General features: G+C 36.6%; 1 protein-coding gene across 10 annotated transcripts in view; it reads left to right on the forward strand.

The window, feature by feature from the left end:
• Positions 1–23710, forward strand: part of kidins220b (kinase D-interacting substrate 220b) — a 171521-nt gene extending 147811 nt beyond the window's left edge. For 7 of the 10 annotated variants that reach the window (XM_051924905.1, XM_028796888.2, XM_028796895.2 and 4 more), the window contains 2 exons: positions 18839–19072; positions 21365–23710. In XM_051924905.1, the coding sequence (XP_051780865.1) occupies positions 18839–19072; positions 21365–22627 (1497 nt within the window). In that variant the 3' untranslated portion in view covers positions 22628–23710. The remainder of the gene's footprint in view (positions 1–18838; positions 19073–21364) is intronic. The other 3 variants (XM_051924908.1, XM_028796894.2, XM_028796899.2) reach the window with 1 other exon arrangement.
• Positions 23711–23930: the final 220 nt, after the last annotated feature.

The following is a 23930-nucleotide window of genomic DNA, read 5'->3' on the forward strand; positions in this document are numbered from 1 at the left end:
ATTTTAGGGGCTTCGCCTCTAGCGCTGACGTCCGAGGTTCGATTCCCGTATTGGAGTGAAGTGAGTGGGTGGTTACCTACCAGGTAACGCTTATGGTTGGCCAGCAAGTCAGGTAACATCAGCCACGGTGCCTTCAGTTGTGAGAAGCAGATCATAGAATGGATGAAAATAGTTTACTGTCAAATAATGCAAAGAGTACGCGACACCTGTTTCCCCCTTATTCTTGGCTCATCAGGCGTACACACTCATTGCACTCGCTTACGGTAATCGAACGTCGGACGTCAGCGCTAGAGGGGCTTCGCAGTGGTGAAGTATTGCTTTTAAATTTTAATTAAGAAGAAAAGAAAACCTTTTTAAATTAAGTCTTAAAAAGAGGTGTAAAGATATTGACAATAAGCTACGCAAACCCACCAAGACATGCAATCGTTTAAATCAAGGCGCAAGTCGAAAAACACCATCCCATAATATTAGTTAACGATTAACACATTTGTATATGTATTGTAAGCATACAATACAACTGATAATATGTTGCGCTTATTTATCTGGTGTACTGACATTTTTGCGCGTTTAACGGCTGAAATCTAACGTGGTTTGTGCCCTTCTGAATGAAAAGAGTTTGCATTTACCTTTTTAATAAAAGGCGAGCTTTTAAGCCTGAGAAATCACCCCGTAAATGCACACGTTTAATTGCACATGTGTTAATATGTATGCTTACACAGTATTAAAAGACACTCAACAAGTACACAGTATTAAAAGACAGTCAACAATTAACGTCATTTACCTTCGTTCCCGCCTCCTCCATTAGAGTATATGGACAAAAAATAGGTTCCAGTTATGACCATTACATGTAGAATTTCGAAATAAAACCTGCCTAACTTTTGTAAGTAAGCTGTAAGGAATGAGCCTGCCAAATTTCAGACTTCTACCTACACGGGAAGTTGGAGAATTAGTGATGAGTGAGTCAGTCAAACAGGTTCCAGTTATGACCATTACGCGTAGAATTTCGAAATAAAACCTGCCTAACTTTTGTAAGTAAGCTGTAAGGAATGAGCCTGCCAAATTTCAGCCTTCCACCTACACGGGAAGTTGGAGAATTAGTGATGAGTCAGTCAGTCAGTCAGTGAGTCAGTGAGGGCTTTGTCTTTTATTAGTATAGATTGAACATAGAACATAGATGACTCAGGCACCGCCGCGAGTGGCAGCCTTTCCAGCAGCTCCGTGTACAACTTTACCATGTGAATTTCCCCTTGGGATTAATAAAGTATCTATCTATCTAGAAAATATAGCAAATGTTGAAATCGAGACACTTTACTATTTCATGAAAATTATTAGCACATTTTGAATTTGATGACAGCATCATGTCACAAAAAGGCTGGAAAAGTAAGTGGTACTAAAAAGAAACAGCTGGAGGAACATTTTACAACTAATTAGGTTAATTGGCAACAGGTCAGTAACATGATTTGGTATAAAAAGAGCATCTTAGAGAAGCTGAGTCTCTCAGAAGTAAAGATGGGCAGAGGTTTACAAATCTGCAAAAAAAAACTGTGTCTACAAATTGTAGAACAATTTCAGAATAATGTTCCTCAACGTAAAATTGCGAAGATTTAGAATATCTCATCATCTACAGTACATAATATCATCAAAAGATTCAGAGAATCTCGAGAAATCTCTGTACATAAAGGACAAGGCCAAAATCAAGACTGCATGCCTGTGATCTTCAGGCCCTCAGACAGCTCTGCATTAAAAACAGGCATGATTTTGTCATGGAAGTCACTGTATGGGCTCAGGAAAACTTCCAGAAATTATTATCTCTGAACACAGTTCGCTGTGCCATCCACAAATGCAGGTTAAAATTCAATAATGCAAAGAAGAAGCCATATGTGAACATGATCCAGCAATGCCACAGTCTTCTCTGGGCCAAAGCTCATTTAAAATGGACTGAGGCAAAGTGGAAAACTGCTCTGTGGTCAGATGAATCGAAATTTGAAATTCTTTTTGGAAAACACGGACGCCTCGTCCTCAGGACCATTCGGCTTGTTATTAGCACTTAGTTCAAAATCGTGCATCTCTGATGGTATGGGGGCGCATTAGAAGGCGCATTAGTATCAAAGGAATGGCCATCTTGCACATCTGGAAAGTCATCATCAGTGTTGAAAGGTGTGTACAGGTTTTAGAGCAACATATGCTCCCATCCAGGACTGCCATTTTCTTAAAATAATTTTAAATTTTGCAGTTCATTCACACTTGAAGATATTCATTGGAAATGTGCTGCTTCAGAAAAAAGGCAACTACATAAAGACAATAGCAAGCTAGGTTAAATGCACTCACAGAGAAAAAATGTTAATTAACATTATTAATCAATGTTTTTGTTAAAGTAAACCCCACAATTGCTCTTCAGGTGTTATTATTCTGTTGCATTCTACTGCCTTCAACCCTGATGCTAACCAAGTATAATGCTTTATCATAGTACATTTAAGAATAAAAGTTAACTCAATTATAATATCTTTGAGACGCTCCAGCAAATGTACTTTCCTGTAGTAAATATATTTTACACTCATTTTCTTTGTTTCAAGATAGTACAATTTGCCATTTTTTGGTAGTTGCAAGTATTACCAATCCATTTGTTCTACCATACCAAGTTTTCCTTGGTCAGTGCCTCTATCAGCCAGCCTATTTTCCATTCTTTTTCTAGTTTCTGTTATGATTGTCTGTACTTTTATTTTCCAGCAGCATCTGAATTTTTCAGTTTTTCAGGTTGTCGTCCTCTTTCATGTTTCCTAGCTTTAAAACTGTATAGATCTGCTATACCATTATTCAGTATGATGTTAGTACTCCTTCAGAAAGGAGAATTTTACAGTTTCTCAACTTCTTTTTCACCATAATATAGTCAATGTGTGTTGTTCTTCTTCCAATACTATATATTACCAAGTGGTTTTCTCTCTTTTCAAATTTAGTGTTTAAAATTTTCAATTAATGTCTTTTTGTGAAACCAAGTTATGGTGTCCATTTTAGGACATTGTCATTTTTCATTCATCCCATCATCAAGTATCAATATTAATCTGTGTCAAAGAACCATTTGTCATTTCTCACTAGTCATACATCATTTGTTACTTTATACTCATCTCACATCACTTTTCACTAATTATGCACCACTTGTCCCTCTTCTGTCACTTGCCACTTCTCACTTACTGCTGTCTTGCTGATTTGTTGAATTTGAGTGGTCTTATTAAAAAGGCTGAAATTGAAAAATAACCAGTTAAAATTTACTAGTGATTAAGTGAAAAGATATTTATTAAAAGTAATGAGTGATGGGTGACTAGTAAAATGGCAGATGATACACAATATGCTTAACACTGATGCTTGATGACTAGAGGGGTAAAAAATGGTGATGTCCTAAATGGACAGCATATCTAGGATGTTTCAACCTTCCTTATTTCTTCATTTCCTTTATTCCTGTCTCTAATGAGTCCATGCTTGTTTCCCACCACAAAAATGTCACTCTTCATCAATTCTTGTTTCTCCTGTTAACTCCATCCTACTTTGGCTGCAAAACAGTTTTCCTCCTATTCATGTCTACAATTCTTGATGTAGATTTTTTTCCCTATTTAGTATCAAAGCCATGGTTGAACAGATGGATAAAAAGTTTTAAAGGATGTTGAGGAAGCTAAATACAGAAAAGTGTTTCATGTAAGAGAAAGCACAGAAAAAGTGTCTGCTGATGCAATAAAAAGAGATAAAAATGTGGAAGATGAAGTGGAAGATGTCATAATACATATACAGTCATGGCCGCAATTATCGGCACCCCTGGAATTTTCCCAGAAAATACACCATTTCTCCCAGAAAATTATTGCAATTACAAATGTTTTTGTATATACATGTTTATTTCCTTTATGTGCATTGGAACAACACAAGAAAAAAAGCCAAATCTGACATCATGTCACACAGAACTCCACAAATGGGCCGGACAAAATTATTGGCACCCTTTCAAAATTGTGAGTAAATCGTTTTATTTCAAGCATATGATGCTCGTTTGAACTCACCTGTGGCAACAAACAGGTGCTGGCAATATAGCAATCACACCTGAAGCCAGTTAAAATGGAGAAAAGTTGACTCAACCTTTCTGTTGTGTGTCTGAGTGTGCCACACTAAGCATGGAGAACAGAAAGAAGAGCAGAGAATTGTCTGAGGACTTGAGAACAAAACTTGTGGAAAAATATCAACAATCTCAAGGCTACAAGTCCATCTCCAGAGATCTTCATGTTCCTTTGTCCACTGTGCGCAACATAATCAAGAAGTTCACAACACATGGCACTGTAGCTAATCTCCCTGGACGTGGACGGAAGAGAAAAATTGATAAAAGACTGCAACGAAGGATAGTCCGAATGGTGGATAAACAACCCCAATCAACTTCAGAACATATTCAAGCTGTTCTGCAGACACAGGGTGCAACAGTGTCAGCTCGAACTATCTGAACGAAGTGAAACGCTATGGCAGGAGAGCCAAGAGGACCCCAGTGCTGACACAGAAACATAAAAAAGCCAGACTGGAGTTTGCCAAAATGTACTTGAAGCCAAAATCCTTCTGGGCGAATGTCTTGTGGACAGATGAGACCAAGGCAGAGCTTTTTGGTAAAGCTCATCATTCTACTGTTTACAGAAAATGGAATGAGGCCTTCGAAGAAAAGAACACAGTACCTACAGTCAAACATGGTGGAGGTTCTAAGATGTTTTGGGGATGTTTTGCTGCCTCTGGCACTGGATGCCTTGAATGTGTGCCAAGGCATCATGAAATCTGAAGACTACCAAAAGGTATTGGGGCGCAATGTAGGGCCTAGTGTCAGAAAGCTGGGTCGGCGTCAGAGGTCATGGGTGTTCCAGCAGGACAATGACCCCAAACATACCTCTAAAAGCACTCAGAAATGGTTGAAGACAAAGCACTGGAGAGTTCTGAAGTGGCCAGCAATGAGTCCGGATCTAAATCCGATTGAACACTTATGGAGAGATCTAAGAATTGCTGTTGGGAGAAGGCGCCTTTCAAATCTGAGAAACCTTGAGCAGTTTGCAAAAGAATAGTGGTCGGAAATTCCAGTTGAGAGGTGTAACAAGCTTGTTGATGGTTATAGGAAGCGCTTGATTTCAGTTATATTTTCCAAAGGACGTGCAACCAAATATTAAGTAGAGGGTGCCAATAATTTTGTCCAGCCCGGTTTTTGAGTTTTGTGTGACATGATGTCAGATTTGGCTTTTTTTCTGTTTTTTTGTGTTGTTCCAATGCACATAAAGGAAATAAGCATGTGTATACCAAAACATTTGTAATTGCAACAATTTACTGAGAGAAATTGTGCATTTTCAAGGAAAATTCCAGGGGTGGGCGGCACTGTGGCGCAGTGGGTAGCGCTGCTGCCTCGTAGTTGGGAGACCTGGGGACCTGGGTTCGCTTCCCGGGTCCTCCCTGCGTGGAGTTTGCATGTTCTCCCCGTGTCTGCGTGGGTTTCCTCCGGGCGCTCCGGTTTCCCTCCCACAGTCCAAAGACATGCAGGTTAGGTGGATTGGCGATTCTAAATTGGCCCTAGTGTGTGCTTGGTGTGTGGGTGTGTTTGTGTGTGTCCTGCGGTGGGTTGGCACCCTGCCCGGGATTGGTTCCTGCCTTGTGCACTGTGTTGGCTGGGATTGGCTCCAGCAGACCCCCGTGACCCTGTGTTCGGATTCAGCGGCTTGGAAAATGGATGGATGGATGGATTCCAGGGGTGCCGATAATTTCAGCCATGACTGTATGAAGAAGGTTATAAACAGGCAGGAAGAAATGCAAAGAAAATGGCAATAAGAGAAATGCAAAGAATGAAATTGATCTGTAGAACTGCAGTAGATAAAACTTGAAAGATAAAATGGAACAGTTCAGAACAGGGGAGAAAAGGTAATGGAAAGATGAACATGGTATTTTAAAGGATTACTGAATGAGGAAAATCTCAGAGACCTGACAAACAGTGTAAACCCATCAAAGGTTCCTTTTAAATGGGCCAATATACCAAGAGAAGCTAAAACATGAAGAATGCAAAAACTACTGGAGAACACTTAAGTACTGTTTAGAATTTTGGAAGTTGTTGGCGACAGAAGGGTGCAGGAAGTAACTAAAATTCCGAGTGCCATCTTGAAAATTAGAAAGGTTCCCAAAGAAGATTCTAACAGTTCCTGCCAAGCACTGAAGTAAAGTAATAATAAATGCTGATATGAAGTGTCATGATTGTTAGCTATCCATTATATTGTGTGCTGTAGTCTCCTTCTTTGTTTAAAATGGCTAGGCTTTCTTTTTTTAAATATCCTTATACTTGAAACAGTGCACTCATATACAAAGACAAGTATGATATAAGGATTAAAAAGATTATATCTTACAGAATACAAGTACAGAATGGTACTGAAAGAGGTTTATATTTAATACTGTATATAGTGGAATTTTGTAGATGAAGAAGTTACATGGACAGCCATCAAGGAGAGTCCAAATACTATACTCAGTACTAGTGATGTTTTGGAAGTTTACCTTGCTGAGGTTGCAGACTACATTGTGAGACTTACAAATTGTGAATTATAGTACTTAAACAAGTAGTGTTAAATAAATTAATCTGTGTAGGGGCACTTACAATACGTAATGCTTGAGTATAAAGTGCTTTATATTATAGAACAGAATGAAACAGCTTGTTGCAACCACATATTAGATGTAAACATTAAGATTAAATATGAGAAAAGAACAAAGGGAGTTGTACAAGAAAATAAATTACATGGTGCAATAGCCAAAATCCAACTATTCAGTTTTATACTCAATGTTAGGACCAAAGTAAGAGTATTATCGGACATGTTTTAGAGGGTAAACCACAATGGGTGATTTGTTTAGTAAATGTGTATGAGCTATGGCAAGACTCCATAGGTTTTCTGCAGATAATGAAGTTAACTTTTTAACTTTTTATATATGAAATTAACTTTTTATATCTGAAATAACAAACAAAAAATTCAAGCTGCTGTTCAGGATAATAATAATAATAATTCATTATGGAACAATGAACTGTAAGCAGATGTTTCGTAGTACTTTAACTCTGGTTCACTTACTGGTCAAAGTTTCTTCTGTGTCATTTTTGAATGTTGTTCATTCCTTTGCACATTTGTGAGCTTTGTATTATTCTGGTGTCTCACTGTCTGTTTTATCCATGTACATGTTGATGCTAGTACAGATTACAATTCTTTGCAAACCCTGAACAAGAAAGTGCAGATTTGGAAAGTGGGAGGATGTAATTCCATTGTATATTATTATATATTTCATTATTATATTATTCTTTTTCAGTTAATTAGAAACTACTAATTAATAAATTAATATTTTGGTTACTTTGTCACCTTATTTCCCATTGGGATTAATAAAGTTATCTATCTATCTATCTATCTATCTATCTATCTATCTATCTATCTATCTATCTATCTATCTATCTATCTATCTATCTATCTATCTATCTATCTATCTAATACTAATGTTTTTTACAATCCGTATGTTTGCAACTGATCAATGTTTGTGCTGCTGAAGTGACGCTGCTGTCTCTGTTCATGAGAGTCTCCTGATAATGTACATACCAGATATGGAAGAGTCTCAGGTTCAGTGGTACTCACACTGTTCAGTCACATATAATGGACGACAAATGGAAATGACTTAATAAATTCTATACAGCAATAAACAGTCTACTTTTGTGCAGAATTGTTTTACCTCCGACTAATCTGAAAAGGCATATTAAACTGGGAAAATTATAAAATCTCACTACTTGCTACAACTTGCATCTTTTATGTCTGCATTGTTCATATTAATCTGCTGATATTTGCTGTATGTGTTATAGTAAAATAAATTACAAGATTACATAAAGAACTGAATTTCTATATCAATAATATATTATAACTTAGGCCAATTTGATTTTGCAATGTCACTGCTTAGACAACTTGTAAGGTAATGACAATTTTTGAAGCAGTCTCAGCTCTTTAATGATAAGACGTATATTTTTATATGAAAATGTGCTATATAAATAAATGTTGTTGTTGTTGTATATGGCCAACACATTTTTGGAAAGATTGAACTTATGCCATAGAGTTAACAGCCATTGGCTGGGAGGAGATTAGAACAAAGCTTCTTTATAAATATTCTTTTTGTAGTAGAACAGTGAAGGGTTAAGTAACTTGCTTAGAGTCACACAGAGAGTCAGTTGCAGAGACAAAATGCAGTGATGAAACAGCAGAATGGAATGCATTGAGCAGTTGTACATCATCTACAGAACTGAAAAGTGTTGTCTTGTCTTGAACTGATTAACTTTCTTAACCTTGAAATCTACAGAATAGGCAGTGTCTAACCCTGTTAATTTAAAAACTGCCTTGTACAGTCAGAGAATAATTCAGGACACCCTTAAACCTACAGTGGAGATACAAAAATGTATTACATATTTTTATTAAATTATAATTAAGTCAGTGATGAATGCTATGAGTCCCACAGAACAATTCTATAATAAATTATCAGTTTAGTTTTTACCTTATATGTAGACTTTCTTGGGTATTGTACCCACAATCATTCCCTCCAGTAGGCAGTTCTATTAAAGATTTTCTTGTGCTCACCTGACATATAAATCCTAACAGTATATACTTTTTACCTATTGTATAAAGCAGAGTGGTGACCCTGAGACTAGGGAGATGCAATTGGAAGGTTGCTGATTCGACTCCCGTAAATGCCAGAAGTGTACGCCATTGGGTCCTTGAGCAAAGCCCTCAACGTGCAGTTGCTTTGTCTTGGATATGACATTAATCTGTATCCAGCCTGCAAGCAGGTCATCCAACTTGCAGGGAAAACTTGGGGGTTGATGGCAGGATTGGCACTCTAACCACCATAAAAAGCCTCACACTGTTCCATTGTGGTGCTGTGGTGTTACCCGTTGCATGGCTCCACTTAGGTCCCAATCCGGGTTGTTCGTCATGTGGTGGGTATGGTAACATGCTGTAATCAGCGCATGCCCCCAACCTCTTGTATATAGCCACATTTTTCTCTAAGCTTCTGATATGCTATAAATTTGTGTCAGTAATTATAAAATCCTCAAAACCAGATATTTTACTTGTCATATAGCTATATTTCAGGCTGTACATGAGTAGTTTTTTTATACCGTTTTCACCTCCCTACATTTCTATTAGGATGCAATATATTGGTGATGCTGATTTCCTTTTGCTTCTCTGATAGTTTAATTTTTTTCTTATTTTGCCAGGGTAAAGTCCCAAGTACCATCAAAATAAAAGGTTTTGATGCCCGCAATTTGTCTTATAAATAAAGTGCTTTAGACTGACTGTTTATGGTATTTACAGTCTTTTTAATTATTTTTAAAGACTAAAGGGTAAATCTGATTTTTGTATGAGGAGTTTATTTGCCAAACACATAACTGGTAACAGAATTGTTTCTTTGTTCTGAAACTGCCTCCCACTATGTGAAAAAGGAGCATATAAACGATTTTAACAGAAAGCACAATAATGCTCAAATGTTAAAGAAAGCTGCATGACCACTCAGTCAAATTTTCTAATTCATCAAGTTACTCATTTAACCTACTCAGTTAACCTACACAATCAACATACAATTAATTTAATTAAAGTCATGCATCGACATGTAGCACCATTTGGGATTTTCCATTTGGCCTTGTGTCAAATTGGTCATATGTCGATCACGAGGTGTACAGATCAACGCAACTGAGGCTCTGTGAGTTATTGTTACATATACTTTTAACTATTAGTATAGAATAGCACAAACCAATCTCTGAGGCTCCCCATCTATGAAATGATATAATTATATAATTTTCCATCTATATAAATATAAATTTATATAATTTACCATCTATCACCATCTATCATCTCACCATCTATCGCCAGGTCTATGTAAAATGGTGTTTCTCAATCACTGGGTCTTGCTGACAGTGGGTCGTGGGTTGTCATTGTTAGTTCGTGGGGTTGTTACTGTGGGTTGCCTAAGCCAGTGTTTCTCAACTCCTGGGTTGTGATGTATGTTGCCACCAGTGGATCATAGGTAGCTGTCTTTGGTTCATGAGTGGGTTGCCTAATTGATCAGCAGTATTTCTAAGTTAACTCATTTCACCAATGAGGATCCATGATCACACTTATTTCACCAAGGTGGTGGTAGGATTTGCTACTCCTGGGTCATCAGTGAATTTAAAAAGGCAAAACTGGATTGCGCGATCATAAAGTTTGAGAAACACTAGTGTAAGGATTAACTCATTTCACCAATGAGGATCCATGATCACACTTATTTCACCAAGGTGGTGGTAGGATTTGCTACTCCTGGGTCATCAGTGAATTTAAAAAGGCAAAACTGGATTGCGCGATCATAAAGTTTGAGAAACACTAGTGTAAGGAAGGTGGTGTGGGCCGAATGCATAAGAATTAGCCACGCGGAGCTGCACTGATTAAAATAAACCTTAAAGGGCCCTATAAGAGTCAGAAAATAAATGAGACCATGTGAAATAATAATAACAAAAGATTTATAACCGGTTTTGGAAACTCCCAGAACATTGTTGCCTTATTGTTTTCCTAAGGCCCTTGTACATAAGTAAAAATCGCCTCAACTCAGTCGACTGTAAATCAGCATATGCCTATATTTCTCTGACACTACATATAACAGACTATAGAAAAACTAAAGACATATGGATAAGACTATATTTACAGTGCACAACAAAATACCTAGAGATGCATAGATAAAATGTAATATCCACCAACAGGCAGTCTCATGTGTTTTAGGATTGTTAATAACAGTAGTAACCACATTGTATAACTATTGATCATATATTAAACCATTTTTTGAGGAATTCCTTATCTCATTATTTTCATGAAAGTGTGAGGATTTTGCTTTCTTCTCCCACAAAAAAAGCTAAATATTTGATCAAACTCAATAAGCACTGTGCTAAATCCTATATAATTGTGACAGGGTTAGACAACTGTGACATGTCAAAAAGTAAGTACACCCCAAGTGCTTACTTGTTTTTTTCTTTTTTAACATATGTGGATATATCAAGATTAAATCTTGATTTAGCAGTATCTTTAGGTGATGTAATTGAAAAAAAGATGGAAAACTGAACAGAACATTTTCATTTGTAGAAAAGGCTCTAATAGCTGGTAGTGTGCCCTTTGGCAGAAACAACCTCAAGTAGTTGTTTCCTATAACTGTATTCACAGCCTGTTTCAAATTTGGCTGTTGCAGAACCTTTACTTCGTTCTTTTCAGCCATTTGTTGGTGGATTTACTGGTATGTTTTGGTCATTGTCATTTTGCAAAGTCCACTTTCGATTGCGATTTATTCTTCTAACAGTCTCACAATATCCTCAAACACTCTCTGGTATGATAAATAATTTATAGTGCATTCTATGATGATGAGGCCCAGGCTCTAATTTAGCAAATCAGCCCCAAATAATAACATTTCCACCGCCATGCTTTTTTACAGTTGGTGTCCGGTTCTTCTGGTCAAATGCTGTCTTTGGTTTTTGACAAAAATGTCTTCTGGTACTGTGGCCAAACAACACTATTTTGCCTCATCTGTCTAGAGCACAATCTTCCAGGTCTTTGACTGGGTGACAATGTTCTTCCTGAACAGGAAAAGTTTCCTCCATGTCGCACCTTCCATGTAGATCTTATTTGGGCAGCCTATTTCTAATTGGTAGACTCATACCCTTAGACATCAGCAATAGCAAGGTCTATCTGCAGGTCCTGTGATGAATTTCTGGGGTTCTTAGAGACTTCTTTCAGCATTTTGCATTCTGTTCTGAGGCTGAACCTTCTGGGGTGGCCTGGCCAGAACAAGTTGCCAGATGTTTGATAACTTGTTGGCGATCTTCCAAAAAGTGGAATGGTTGGTTTCCAATAGTTTGGAGATCATTTTAAATCCCTTCCCATACTCATAGGCATCTATAGCCTTTTCAATCAAGGCATAATGATAACACCCTTAAACAACAAAGAGCAAATCAAACTAAATGTCTGAGGTTTAAATAAGATGTGTTCCTCCAAGATCCTTTCTATTGATATTCTGATAATTTGACACTGATCTGGTGCACCTGACTCTAATTTTAAATGTTTAATGTAGTGATAATTGTAGGGGCATATTTACTTATTCCTCATGCAGAATTTGCATTTATGTTTATTTAAATTATACAATGGACTACAAAATGTAAATGTGGCTTGATTTTTGTTATGTAATCTTTACCTATAGGAAATATTTAAATGAAGATCAAGTCTTGATATGTCCACATTTGTTAAAACATAAAAAAACCTTTCTTTGGATGTACTTACCTTTACATGTGTCAGTAACCTTAAGACATGCATTTAGTAATAAATGTCTACTGGCATTATACTTCATTCTCAACCTTTTGTTTTGTGGGTGTTGAGTCTACTTGGCAGCTCCACAAAGCTTTCTTGAGCTAAGCTGTGCTGTGTAGGCCATACGGCCACCAGCTTTTTACCAGTGAATACCACTGCTAGATTTGGCTGCATGAGTGAGTCATGGAAATTGAGCAGAGATTCTTTTTAGATTTAATTATAACATTCATCAAGGTCAAATATTGGATTGACTGATTTGCTTTGAGTAAGCCTTATCAGGAGCGTAAATTTCCAGACAGCAAACTCCACCTCAGCAAGGTCACAACCTTAGTAGAGGATATTATGTTAAAATATACAGACAATGCAATCACCAACAAAGACAGAGACAAAATCATTGACCATAAAAATATAATGCACACATTTAGAGACCACTATAAGTCCTTATATTCTACTGAGTTTAAAGAAGACAAGACGCGACACAGTCTAATACCTTTCTGGATGCATTACAGATACCACAAATTGGATAAACCTCTGGCACTATCAGAATTACTGAATACTATAAACTCAACTTCAGAGTGGGAAAGCAGCACGGTGTGATGGCTACCCTGCCAAATTTTATTAAAAATTTTCAAGTAAGCTAGCTCCCCTTTTATTAGAAACATTTACAGAAGCTAGAGACAATAAAATTCTACCTCAAACTTTTCACCAAGCATTAATTGCCATCTTTCCTAAGCAAAATAAGCACTTAGTACAATGTGCATCATACAGACCAATTTCATTTCTGAATAATGATGTTAAGATACTCTCCAAAGTCCTAGCTAGAAGGATTGAGAAAGTGCTTCCTTCGGTAATATCACAAGACCAAACTGGATTTATTAAAGGCAGACACTTAGCTTCCAATCTTTGACATCTGTTTAATGTAATATATTCACCCACAAAGTCTAACACCTCAGAGATGATATTAGCATTGGATGCAGAAAAAGCATTTGATATGGTTGAGTGGAACTACTTTTTCACTACATTGGAGAAATTTGGGTTTGGCCCGAACATTTGGGCTTGGATCAAACTACTGTATACCAGTCCAGAAGCTTCAGTTTGTATTAACAACATTAATTCAGACTACTTCAAACTAGAATGTCGTTCTAGACAAGGATGCCGCTTGTCACCGTTGCTTGTTGCAATCTCCATTGAGCAACTGGCAGTTCACTGTCGAAATGCTTATGAGATAATGGGGATTATCAGAGAAGGACTTGAACAGAAAATTTCTCTATATGTAGATGACATGGCACTGTATATATCAGATCCAGAAAATACTGTGCCTGCAGTCCTAACAGCAATAACAGAATTTCAAAAGATTTCTGGTCTGATAATTTCAATAAAAGTGTGCTCTTTCCATTAAATTCTCAAGCACACACTATTAGTTTGGACACCTCCACTTTTATCATCGCAGATCAGTTTAAATATCTAGGGGTAAACATAAATCTCTTTAATCAACAACATTTTGCCATTTGTATGGAAAAAATTAAGCAAGACTTGCATAGATGGTCTACCCTTCATCTCACCTTAGCTGGAAGAATTAACACTGTCAAGATGACTATACTTCCGAAGCTTCTTTTTCTATTTCATAATATTCCAATATACATTAATAAATCATTTTTAAGAAATTAGATTCAACCATAACCTCATTTAAAAGGGCGAACCTACAAAGACCTAAGGCAGAAGGTGTCATGGCTCTACCTAACTTTCAGTTTTATTACTGGGTGGCAAATATACAAGCGATAAAAACCTGGACATTGACACAAATAGATGACCATACACAGGCTATGTCCGCAATAGATTTAAAATCCTGCAGTACTTCTTTATATTCCTTGCTTTGTACCCCAATAAGTACAAGTCATCGCCAGTATACTAACAAACCAATTGTTCTTCATTCACTCAGAATATGGAACCAATGTAGGAAGTATTTTAAGATAGAACGCTTTAATCTGTGGCACCTCTGCACGAGAACCACCTTTTTCCACTGTCTCAAACATACACAGTTTATAACATCTGGAAAACATTCGGGATTAAATCACTTGGAGATCTGTACATAGACAACGTCTTTGCATCCTGCCACCATTTACTCTCCAAATTTAACTTTCCAGCAACACATTTCTTTCCCTACCTTCAAATTAGAAACTTTGTTAAACAAAACCTGCCCAATTTTCTTCACCTCTCATCTACCTCTATGCCAGGAAAAATATTGATCAGTCTTGAGGACTCGCATCATCTCTGTAATATATAAAAACATTTTATAGTCCCTTCCTTTCAAAGATCCAAGAATATAGTGGGAAAAGGATCTCTCACTCAACATCTCAGAAAAGGAGTTGAAGGTAGCAATGCACAGAATTCACTCGCAAAGCATAGTTATTCAACTTAAAATTATATATCAATCACTTTTGTCTCGTTTAAAATTGTCCAAAATGTTTCCAGGGCAAGATCCAACCTGCAAACTTTGCAATCAAGTTCTAGCATCATTGGGCCATATGTTTTGGGTGTGCACCAAATCAACATCATTTTGGACCTAAATCTTTAAATGCTTTTCAGACAGCCTTGGGTGTCAAATTCCCTCATAATCCATTAGATTGCTGTGTTTGGTGAACTTCCAGATGGGCTTAAAGTGGAGAAGGACAAACAAACTGTGATTGCCTTTATACTACACTATTGGTACATAGACTTATCTTGCTCAACTGGAAGAATCCTAACTCACCTATTTTAAGTCAGTGGATAACTGATGTTATATACTATTTGAAATTGGAAAAAATCTAATTCTCACTTAGAGGATCTGTACATCTGTACAAATTTTTTCAAAACCTGGCAGAATCTAATTAAAACGTTTTAGAATAAGCATTTAAATGGAGGAAGCAGATTCTCTCCCCTCTTTTTTTATTCTATTTATTTTTATTCATTTATCAATTTATCTATTTACTTATTTTTAATAGCTTAAAGATTTACTCTGGTGGCCTAGCTCTCTTTCTCATGGGTTTGGGTTGATGTATTTTAAACCTAGTTTTGTTAAACTTGACTTGTTTGTATGGAATGTTATTTGATTTTAATAAAATCAATAAAATGCAAAAAAATATATATATAGACAAAATAATCAAAGTTATCATTTATCTAAGAAAAAAATGCATCAATATTAGTAAATGAGAACAGCTCTGCACTGTGTAGTGCTTAAAGGAAAAATCTCGGTTGATATGCTCTTTGTAGTCTTTGTGCTAGAAATCTTACCCTAAGCTTGTTTTAACTGGTCTGGCTTCGTACACATTTGTGTAACTGGGGTGAACAGGTTTTTCTCAATACTGGTAAAGTAATCACTTTGTCATCCTTTATTTTACATAGTTCCACTAGAAGTTTCACCACTACATGGCATTTTACCTTACAGTGGAGTATGAAACATATAAGCAGCAAATAGAAGTAAACCAAAAAAACACATGTATGGCACTGATATGTACCAGGAGCAGGCTTGAGGTACCTTTGGTCACATTTTAACTGCAAACCCTATCTAAACCTGCTTTACAATTGAAACTTGTTACAGTTGAAAAGCACAAAGGGTAGATTTTTCAAAGTCTAGCACTCTAAACTGGTGTCCTGCATGTTATAGAAGTCTCAGTATTATCAAAGTTGAGAGGAGGTACCATTGAATTTTGAAATTTATGCTTCGCAATTACAAACAAGTTGGAAAATGTACACTTGATGTAACACTTGAACATTGTATTTAAACTTGATGTTTCTCACTCCAGTCTCCCCTAAATCTTCCTGGAGATGGACAACAGAACCTTTGTATCTTGTATAAATAAATAGAAAACAACATTGTTATTAACCTCCTACAGAAAATGTGATTTGTTGAGATGGATTAAAAAGAGTAAGCTACTGAGTAAGAGTTGTTAAATATCAGCGTAAATTCTCAAAGTGCTACTTTTAAATGTACTGCTAGGTGTGTCAGAGTGTCCTTGTTGAAGATTTTATTCTACCTTAATTATTCATCCATCCATTGCGTGAGCCTCCTTTTTCTCTTATAAGGTTGCAGATAATCAAAGTATTATCATGCAGTGTCATACAAAAAGAACAAAACAAGTATTGTAGGATGCACTCATCCATGGTGTCTTTCTGACAGCTGCTTTTGGGTTCAGTAATTAAAAATTCAATAAACTTTACAAAACATAACAAAATTAGACAGGTGCATAAATGTGGGCACCCAAACAGAGATATTACATCAATACTTAGTTGAGCCTCATTTTGCAAATTTAACAGCCTCTAGACGCCTCCTATAGCCTTTGATGAGTGTCTGGATTCTGGATGGAGGTATTTTTGACCATTCTTCCATACAAAATCTCTCCAGTTCAGTTAAATTTGATGGCTGCCGAGCATGGACAGCCTGCTTCAAATCATCCCATTGATTTTCGATGACATTCAAGTCAGGGGACTGTGACGGCCATTCCAAAACATTGTGCTTCTCCCTGTGCATGAATGTCTTTGTAGATTTTGAACTGTGTTTTGGGTCATTGTCTTGTTGGAATATCCAACCTCTGCGTAACTTCAACTTTGTAACTGATGCTTGAACATTATCCTGAAGAATGTGTTGATATTGGGTTGAATTCATCTGACCCTCGATTTTAATAACAAGGGCCCCAGTCCCTGAACTAGCAACACAGCCCCACAGCATGATGGAACCTCCACCAAATTTGACAGTAGGTAGCAGGTGTTTTTCTTGGAATGCAGTGTTCTTCTTCCGCCATGCAAAGCGCTTTTTGTTATGACCAAATAACTCAATTTTTGTCTCATCAGTCCAAAGCACATTGTTCCAAAATGAATCTGGCTTGTCTAAATGAGCATTTGCATACATATGTGGCGTGAGTGCAGAAAGGGCTTCTTTCTCATCACCCTGCCATACAGATGTTCTTTGTGCAAATTGCACTGAATTGTAGAACGATGTACAGATAACACACCACCTGCAGCAAGATGTTCTTGCAGGTCTTTGGAGGTGATCTGTGGGTTGTCTGTAACCATTCTCACAATCCTGCGCATATGCCGCTCCTGTATTTTTCTTGGCCTGCCAGACCTGGGTTTAACAGCAACTGTGCCTGTGGCCTTCCATTTCCTGATTACATTCCTTACAGTTGAAACTGACAGTTTAAACCTCTGAAATAGCTTTTTGCAATGTTCCACTAAACCATGATATTGAACAATCTTTGTTTTCAAATCTTTTGAGAGTTGCTTTAAGGATCCCATGCTGTCACTCTTCAGAGGAGAGTCAAAGGGAAGCACAACTTGCAATTGACCACCTTAAATACTTTTTCTCATGATTGAACACACCTGTCTATGAGGTTCAAGGCTTAACGAGCTAATCCAACCAATTTTGTTGCACGTAATCAGTATTGAGCAGTTACATGCATTAAAATCCGCAAAATTACATGGATACCCAAATTTTTGCACAGCCAGTTTTTTCACATTTGATTTAATTTCATACAACTAAATACGGCTTCACTAAAAATCTTTGTTCGGAAAACACCCCAGTACTCAGATGTTTCTAGGAAATGAAAGACACACCACTGTTATCTTTTTTGTTGAAAGTAAATTATTATGCAAGCTCAGAGGGGAGGGGTTCCCAAACCTTTTCATATGACTGTATAAGACATTTAAGTGTTGGCAGAGTCATGGGTGCAAATTGGGAGTACATTACCTACTTGTGTACACAAGTGGACTTCAACATACTGTAGATGTTATCGTTCCATCTGGTATTTCTTTCAAAAATCCTGTGTTTATAATTAAAAAAAAAAAAGAACTAAAATACCCATAGAACTTCCACAACCAACAGCAAGCAGTAGCACAAAAAAAATGCAATTTTTACATCGCTTGAGTTGCATTCTGTTGTCTATGAAAGCAATTTAAGCCTCCCCAAGCCATTTATGCTCAGTTGTTGACTGCTGGATATTTTAAAATGCTTTTAAATATCATGTGTTTTATACACTGCACTAATGCATGTTACTGTTGTTTATTGAATTTGACTAATTGTTACAAACTATTTAATTAAAAAATGTGTTATCTGTGTCTTTAAAGAAACAAGTCCCCAGATGTGAATGTTACACTATGCATGCATTTTCTAACTTGTTTTAATTTTGTTGAAAGAAATGGGACTTCTTTTAAGCCTCATCAAACTTAACAATATAGCTGTCTTAACATTTAATAAATGTGAATCATTTGTTATGATTGATTAGTGTACTTTGAGGATCTTCTTAAAAATATAAGTCAAAAAGAGTTAATGAGTTACTTAAATAAACATCACAGTTGCTTATTTCATTATCCATCAGAATTTCATTTGAATATTTTGATTCCACCATATTAATCTGAAAGGTTGGTTTTGTTTTTCTTTTTTTTTTTTTTTTTGACTATAAGTTTGAAAATGTGCCTCTTATTGTATAATACAGATGGCAGAACTTCGCCACATTGAAGGTCAAGTCTTACAGGATGATTCTCGAGCAGTGAGTGAACAGGGAAGCAATGTGATTGGACACAATGAACCAGTTCGTCGGCAGGCTCCTGCTTCTGAAACGTCAGCTAGCACAGATGGTGCAATGGTGTATAATCTGAGCTTCAGCTTTGAAGAGCTAAGTAATATTGGCTTGGATGAACCAGTTCGTCACAGCTACCCAAACTGGATAGTATGTATATATATTTTACATACTTACTACTAAGTTAATCTGTATTTGAAATGCATATCATTTAGCAAAGTATTAAGTGTCATTTTTATTTGTCACAGAAGCATCTCCTTACTTACTGTTAGCCTGCATTTGTTATTTAGTGAAAACAAGGTCAGAAATAAAATCACTATTCATACAATATTATCTCTACATAATACTTGATGTTTTGATTGTTGAAATTAGATGCTTGATGTCATATCATTTTTTTTCTACAAAGCAAATCCTGCTGAAGTTCAGAAAATTCAATTTAGTCTTGCATAACTACAAAGATAAAACAAAAAGAAAAACATTTTATTATTTGCATTTTTTTAGATTTACTACAGTTGTCAAATGTATTACTTTTGCTAAAAACTCATATCATGGAAAAATTTTTGCTACAACTGCTATAGTTGGTAATGTAAAATTAAATAGTGTCTGATTTCAATTTCACAAAAAATTTAATTGTTTTCCAAAAAATTTTTTGTATAATCCATCTAACACTTTCATTTGGCCACTTTGAACCCCTCAAAAAAGAGACATTGCACATGCACACAACCTGAACTAGGAACACAAATATATTTTATAATAAGCTTACTTGTTTGGTGAGTTGGAGATGTAAATTGATTTAAATTTTTTAAGTTGACAATCAATTCAATATAAATAGATGAATTATCATCATTTTCTTTCTGGTGAGGGGTTTATTGCCAGCACACTAGCTTGGACTGGCCAGAACACCCTATCTCCCAGCAGTTTCCACTAGCTTCTTTTGGGGAATTCTTTGGAACATATAGACCAGTCAAGAAGTATAATATTTCCAGCTTGTCCTTAGTTTGTTCCACAGTGGGTTACACCATGGCTGAGCAGTTCTGACTACATGCCCAGACTACACTAGCTGGCTTCACTCGACCAAGAGAAGCAGTAGTTCTACTCTAAAGGACTCCCATATCAGCATATCACTGAATGTAAGCCCATCAGTCATGTGCAGGAAACTTTTTTTGGCTGCTCATCCCCACCTAGAGACCTGTAATTGAGTATGAAAGTATACATTGATTGTTAAAACAAAATCTTTGTCTGAGAACATACTTCACCACCATATTCTGTTACAACATATATAAAACTCCAGCCACTGCATCAATTTTTGCTCTGTCCCACTATCCAAATCTCACTTGTTTACAAGGATGTGAGATACTTGATCTCCTCCACATGAGATAACTGCTCAACCCTCACATGCAGAGAATGCATCATTTTTTCCAGGTTCTAATTTTCACTTCAGTTACATCAGGATAGGATGCAGATCATTCCATTGCACAGCATTTGCAAATAGAGATTCATTCTTTAGGTTTCCAGAATGTGTCCTGTCCAAATAGTAGCTGCATCTTGGCTATGAAAATCATAAACAACACTCTTCCAGAGTTGTTCTTGCATTGGCAGTTAACGGTTTACAAGTGAAGTTCTTCACTACATTGGCTATACACTGATATATATTTTTTATTCACTTGTGTAAAAAAAAAAAAAAAACTACCTATGCTACATTTCTCAAATTTAACACTTGACTGTTGCACATCTTGATATTGCAAAGTGAAGAATTAATATCTCGTTGAAGGATGCAAGTCACCTTTGTGAGTAGCCGGTAAGCTCCACACTGATATACACAGGTCTTCCACTCATACAAAACATGCAGAACTGTGTATGAAGTAAGACAATTAAACCCCACTTGATGTAGCTCTGTCAAGCTAACGTTACCTCTTCCCATTTCTGAAGAGTGGTGTGCTAACCTTTTTGTGAGGTACTGCACCAATCTGCACAAGAAATGCTTTCAGGCTTAACTGGAGAAAGACATACAATTAAACACGCAATTTTAAAATGTTTGCAGTAAAAATCTCTAGGCCCAGTGTCACTTGCATTAGATCTGTTTTCCAAAATTTGTCTTCTAACTTGTAAAATGCTAATTTTTTTTTTAAGTTTTGAACAGGCTTTGCATAGGTTTGTGGTTTAAAAACAAGTTATTTTTATCATATACATGCAATTAGCGTATCAGTGAACTGTGTAAAGAAACAATTTCAATAACAGATCTATTGTTTTTATGCCAGTCCCTGACCTTCCAATTCACTTTCTCACACTTTGAATAAATGTCTCCTGTCTGATGCCGTATGTAAGTAATGTAAGCAGTATTGCATATTATGACATAGTTAGTCAGACTTGGAGAATCATCCAATTGTTGCATGTTAACTTTTGAACTTATATATTCTCTTTAATTAATATGTTATTTTTTAGCAGGCACATACACATCGTACCCCAAGCATGTCAAGCTTAAACTCCCAGGAGTCTTCAAATGAGATAAGCAAGCTGACAGACAAGCAGCAAGCTGAATACAGGGATGCTTATAGAGAATATATTGCACAGATGTCACAGCTGGAAGTAGGAGGCACCACTGGTGATAAGCCCTTTATACCAAGTGCATCAGGACTGTCTCTCCATTCAAATGCAGAAGACAAAGGAAAGGATGGTGAACCTGAAGGCAGGAAGCCTTACATGAAAAGAGATGGTAACCAACGAATTGGAAAACCTACAGATATGGTAGATTACACATCATCTAGTGTATCTACCTCAGATGCTTCCCCTCTAGATCCCATCACAGAAGAAGATGAGAAACCTGATCAGGTTACTTCTAAACTTCTCCTAGGTAAAAAACTTTCATCTGAGCGAGTTAACATCTTCCAAGGAGCAGATCTGAAGCTTAAAGGAGTTGGTTTGCGCTATCAGAAGCTGACCAGTGATGAAGATGAATCTGGCACTGAAGAGTCTGACAACACTCCTCTTCTTAAAGATGGAAAAGCAGAGAAAACAGTGAAGTCTGTTGATCACAAGAATGAAGTGAGTAGGCACTTAGGAAAAGGGAAGGAGTATTTGTCAGATGCCATGCTTGATAAAAAAGATTCCTCTGACTCTGGAGTGAGATCCAATGAAAGCTCCCCTAATCATTCCCTTCATGATGAGGAAGCAGATACATCAGAGCTTGAGAAAGCCAATCTGATTGAGCTGGATGAGGATTCATTAGGAAGAAAGAGGGGGATCCCACTAAGTCTCAGTGGACTGCAAGACCCCGCAATTGCCAGAATGTCTATCTGCTCGGAGGACAAGAAAAGTCCATCTGATTGTAGTCTGATTGCCAGCAGCCCTGAAGAAAACTGGCCCCCGTGTCAGAAGGTATTTAACCTGAATAGAACCCCCAGTAATACCACACTGAACAACAATAGCAATGCTCCTTCCAGCCACAATGAGTCCTATGAGGAATCCGAAAGCCTAAGAAGAGACTCGCGAAACTTGGAGAACAGCATCTCTCAAGTAATAATACACCCAGGCTCCAGTTCCAGCCCTACAAAAGTGCACAATGAAAACCTGCGGGGAATCCACCTGAAAAAAGGCTTAACGACAAGCTACAGTAGGCTTATGAAGGATGGGGCTACTCCAGATCTGCACACCGTCGTTTCTTCTGATGCTGTGAGCTTTGGGGAGGAGAGGGAAAGCATCCTTTAGAAGAATGACTAGAAAGGCAAATTTAATGTTGTCTTGTCGTCTGTGTTTTGGCAATCACTGCATCAAATTCCAAAATTGAATTCACCTTTTTGAGTTTTTCAAGTGAAGCTGCAGTTTATTCATATCATGATTGGCAAGATAATTTTTTTTCTTGCACAATACAAATATAACAAATCATTGATAATTGATCATTCTAAATTTAATTTATGTAAATCAGTTACGATTTTTAAGGAAGCAGCCTTTCATTTGGATATTGTCGCTAATGCCTTTGGCAACGCACTACTCTGAAAGGCTCTTGAGTGCTTAAGTAATTTGCTTAAGTGTTTGCTTATGTCTGTTCAGTTCTTCGTTGTCTGTGTGAAGTGGTAGTACAAAATATTGTTAAGTGACTAACCTAATTTGAAACTGCCAGAGTATTTGCTGGGTACAAAAATGTTTAAAGTTGCCAGTGTTTTAATGTTAAACATGCCCAGTTTTGCTTATTCATGTTAGATATTTAAATAATCTGTTGAATGTTGCACTGAGTAATAGGTAAGCTGCTGTATTCCCTTTTTTTTTTGTAGTTTATATTTGTGAAACAGTTATGCATCCTGTCTAAATGCCATAAATATAATAGACTTGCACTTAAGAATATAAAAACTATCACTTGCTATCATGAGAACCTCCAGTATTTCAGAGTATTTTGTATGAAGTGATGTTTATGGGGACACACAAATAAGGATAAATGATTTATGTACACTCTAATCATAGTCCGCATGTTTCATGCAGTTGTCCTGCTTACTTGCATGCCTGATTAGAAGTTAGAACATTATCCCGTGTATCAAAGAATGTTAATGGTTTACGTGATAGTTGGCATTTTGTCTGTAGAATCAAACAGTACTACATGTGATAGAAGGGTTAATGTTTAACTGTTTGATGTTTCCTTGTTAGCACGTTAAATCCCCATTGTGACTTGTAGTATGCACTTTGTCAAATATTTATTAAATATTCATTTGATGTATATGTATGTATTCTAAATGTATATTGTGATGTAATGTGTCTGATTGAGTAAGTATCTAAAAAAATAAACAACAAAAAGCAAAACCTGTGGAGTTCAGTTCTGTCATATACTATTTAGTATGAACTTTATCCAAAACTGGTCAACAAAAATTCCAAATTAAAATATTTAATTTTAGTTCAAAACCTTGAGACATTATGTACATTAAGACACTCTAGAAAAACAAGGGAATCAAGGAATGAAATAAGTAAATTATTTCATACTGGTCAAAATCAGCATATTTTAGTACAGTATTATACTTACTTT

This window comes from Erpetoichthys calabaricus, chromosome 3, assembly GCF_900747795.2.
Source record: "Erpetoichthys calabaricus chromosome 3, fErpCal1.3, whole genome shotgun sequence".
NCBI classification, from domain to species: Eukaryota; Metazoa; Chordata; class Cladistia; order Polypteriformes; family Polypteridae; genus Erpetoichthys; species Erpetoichthys calabaricus.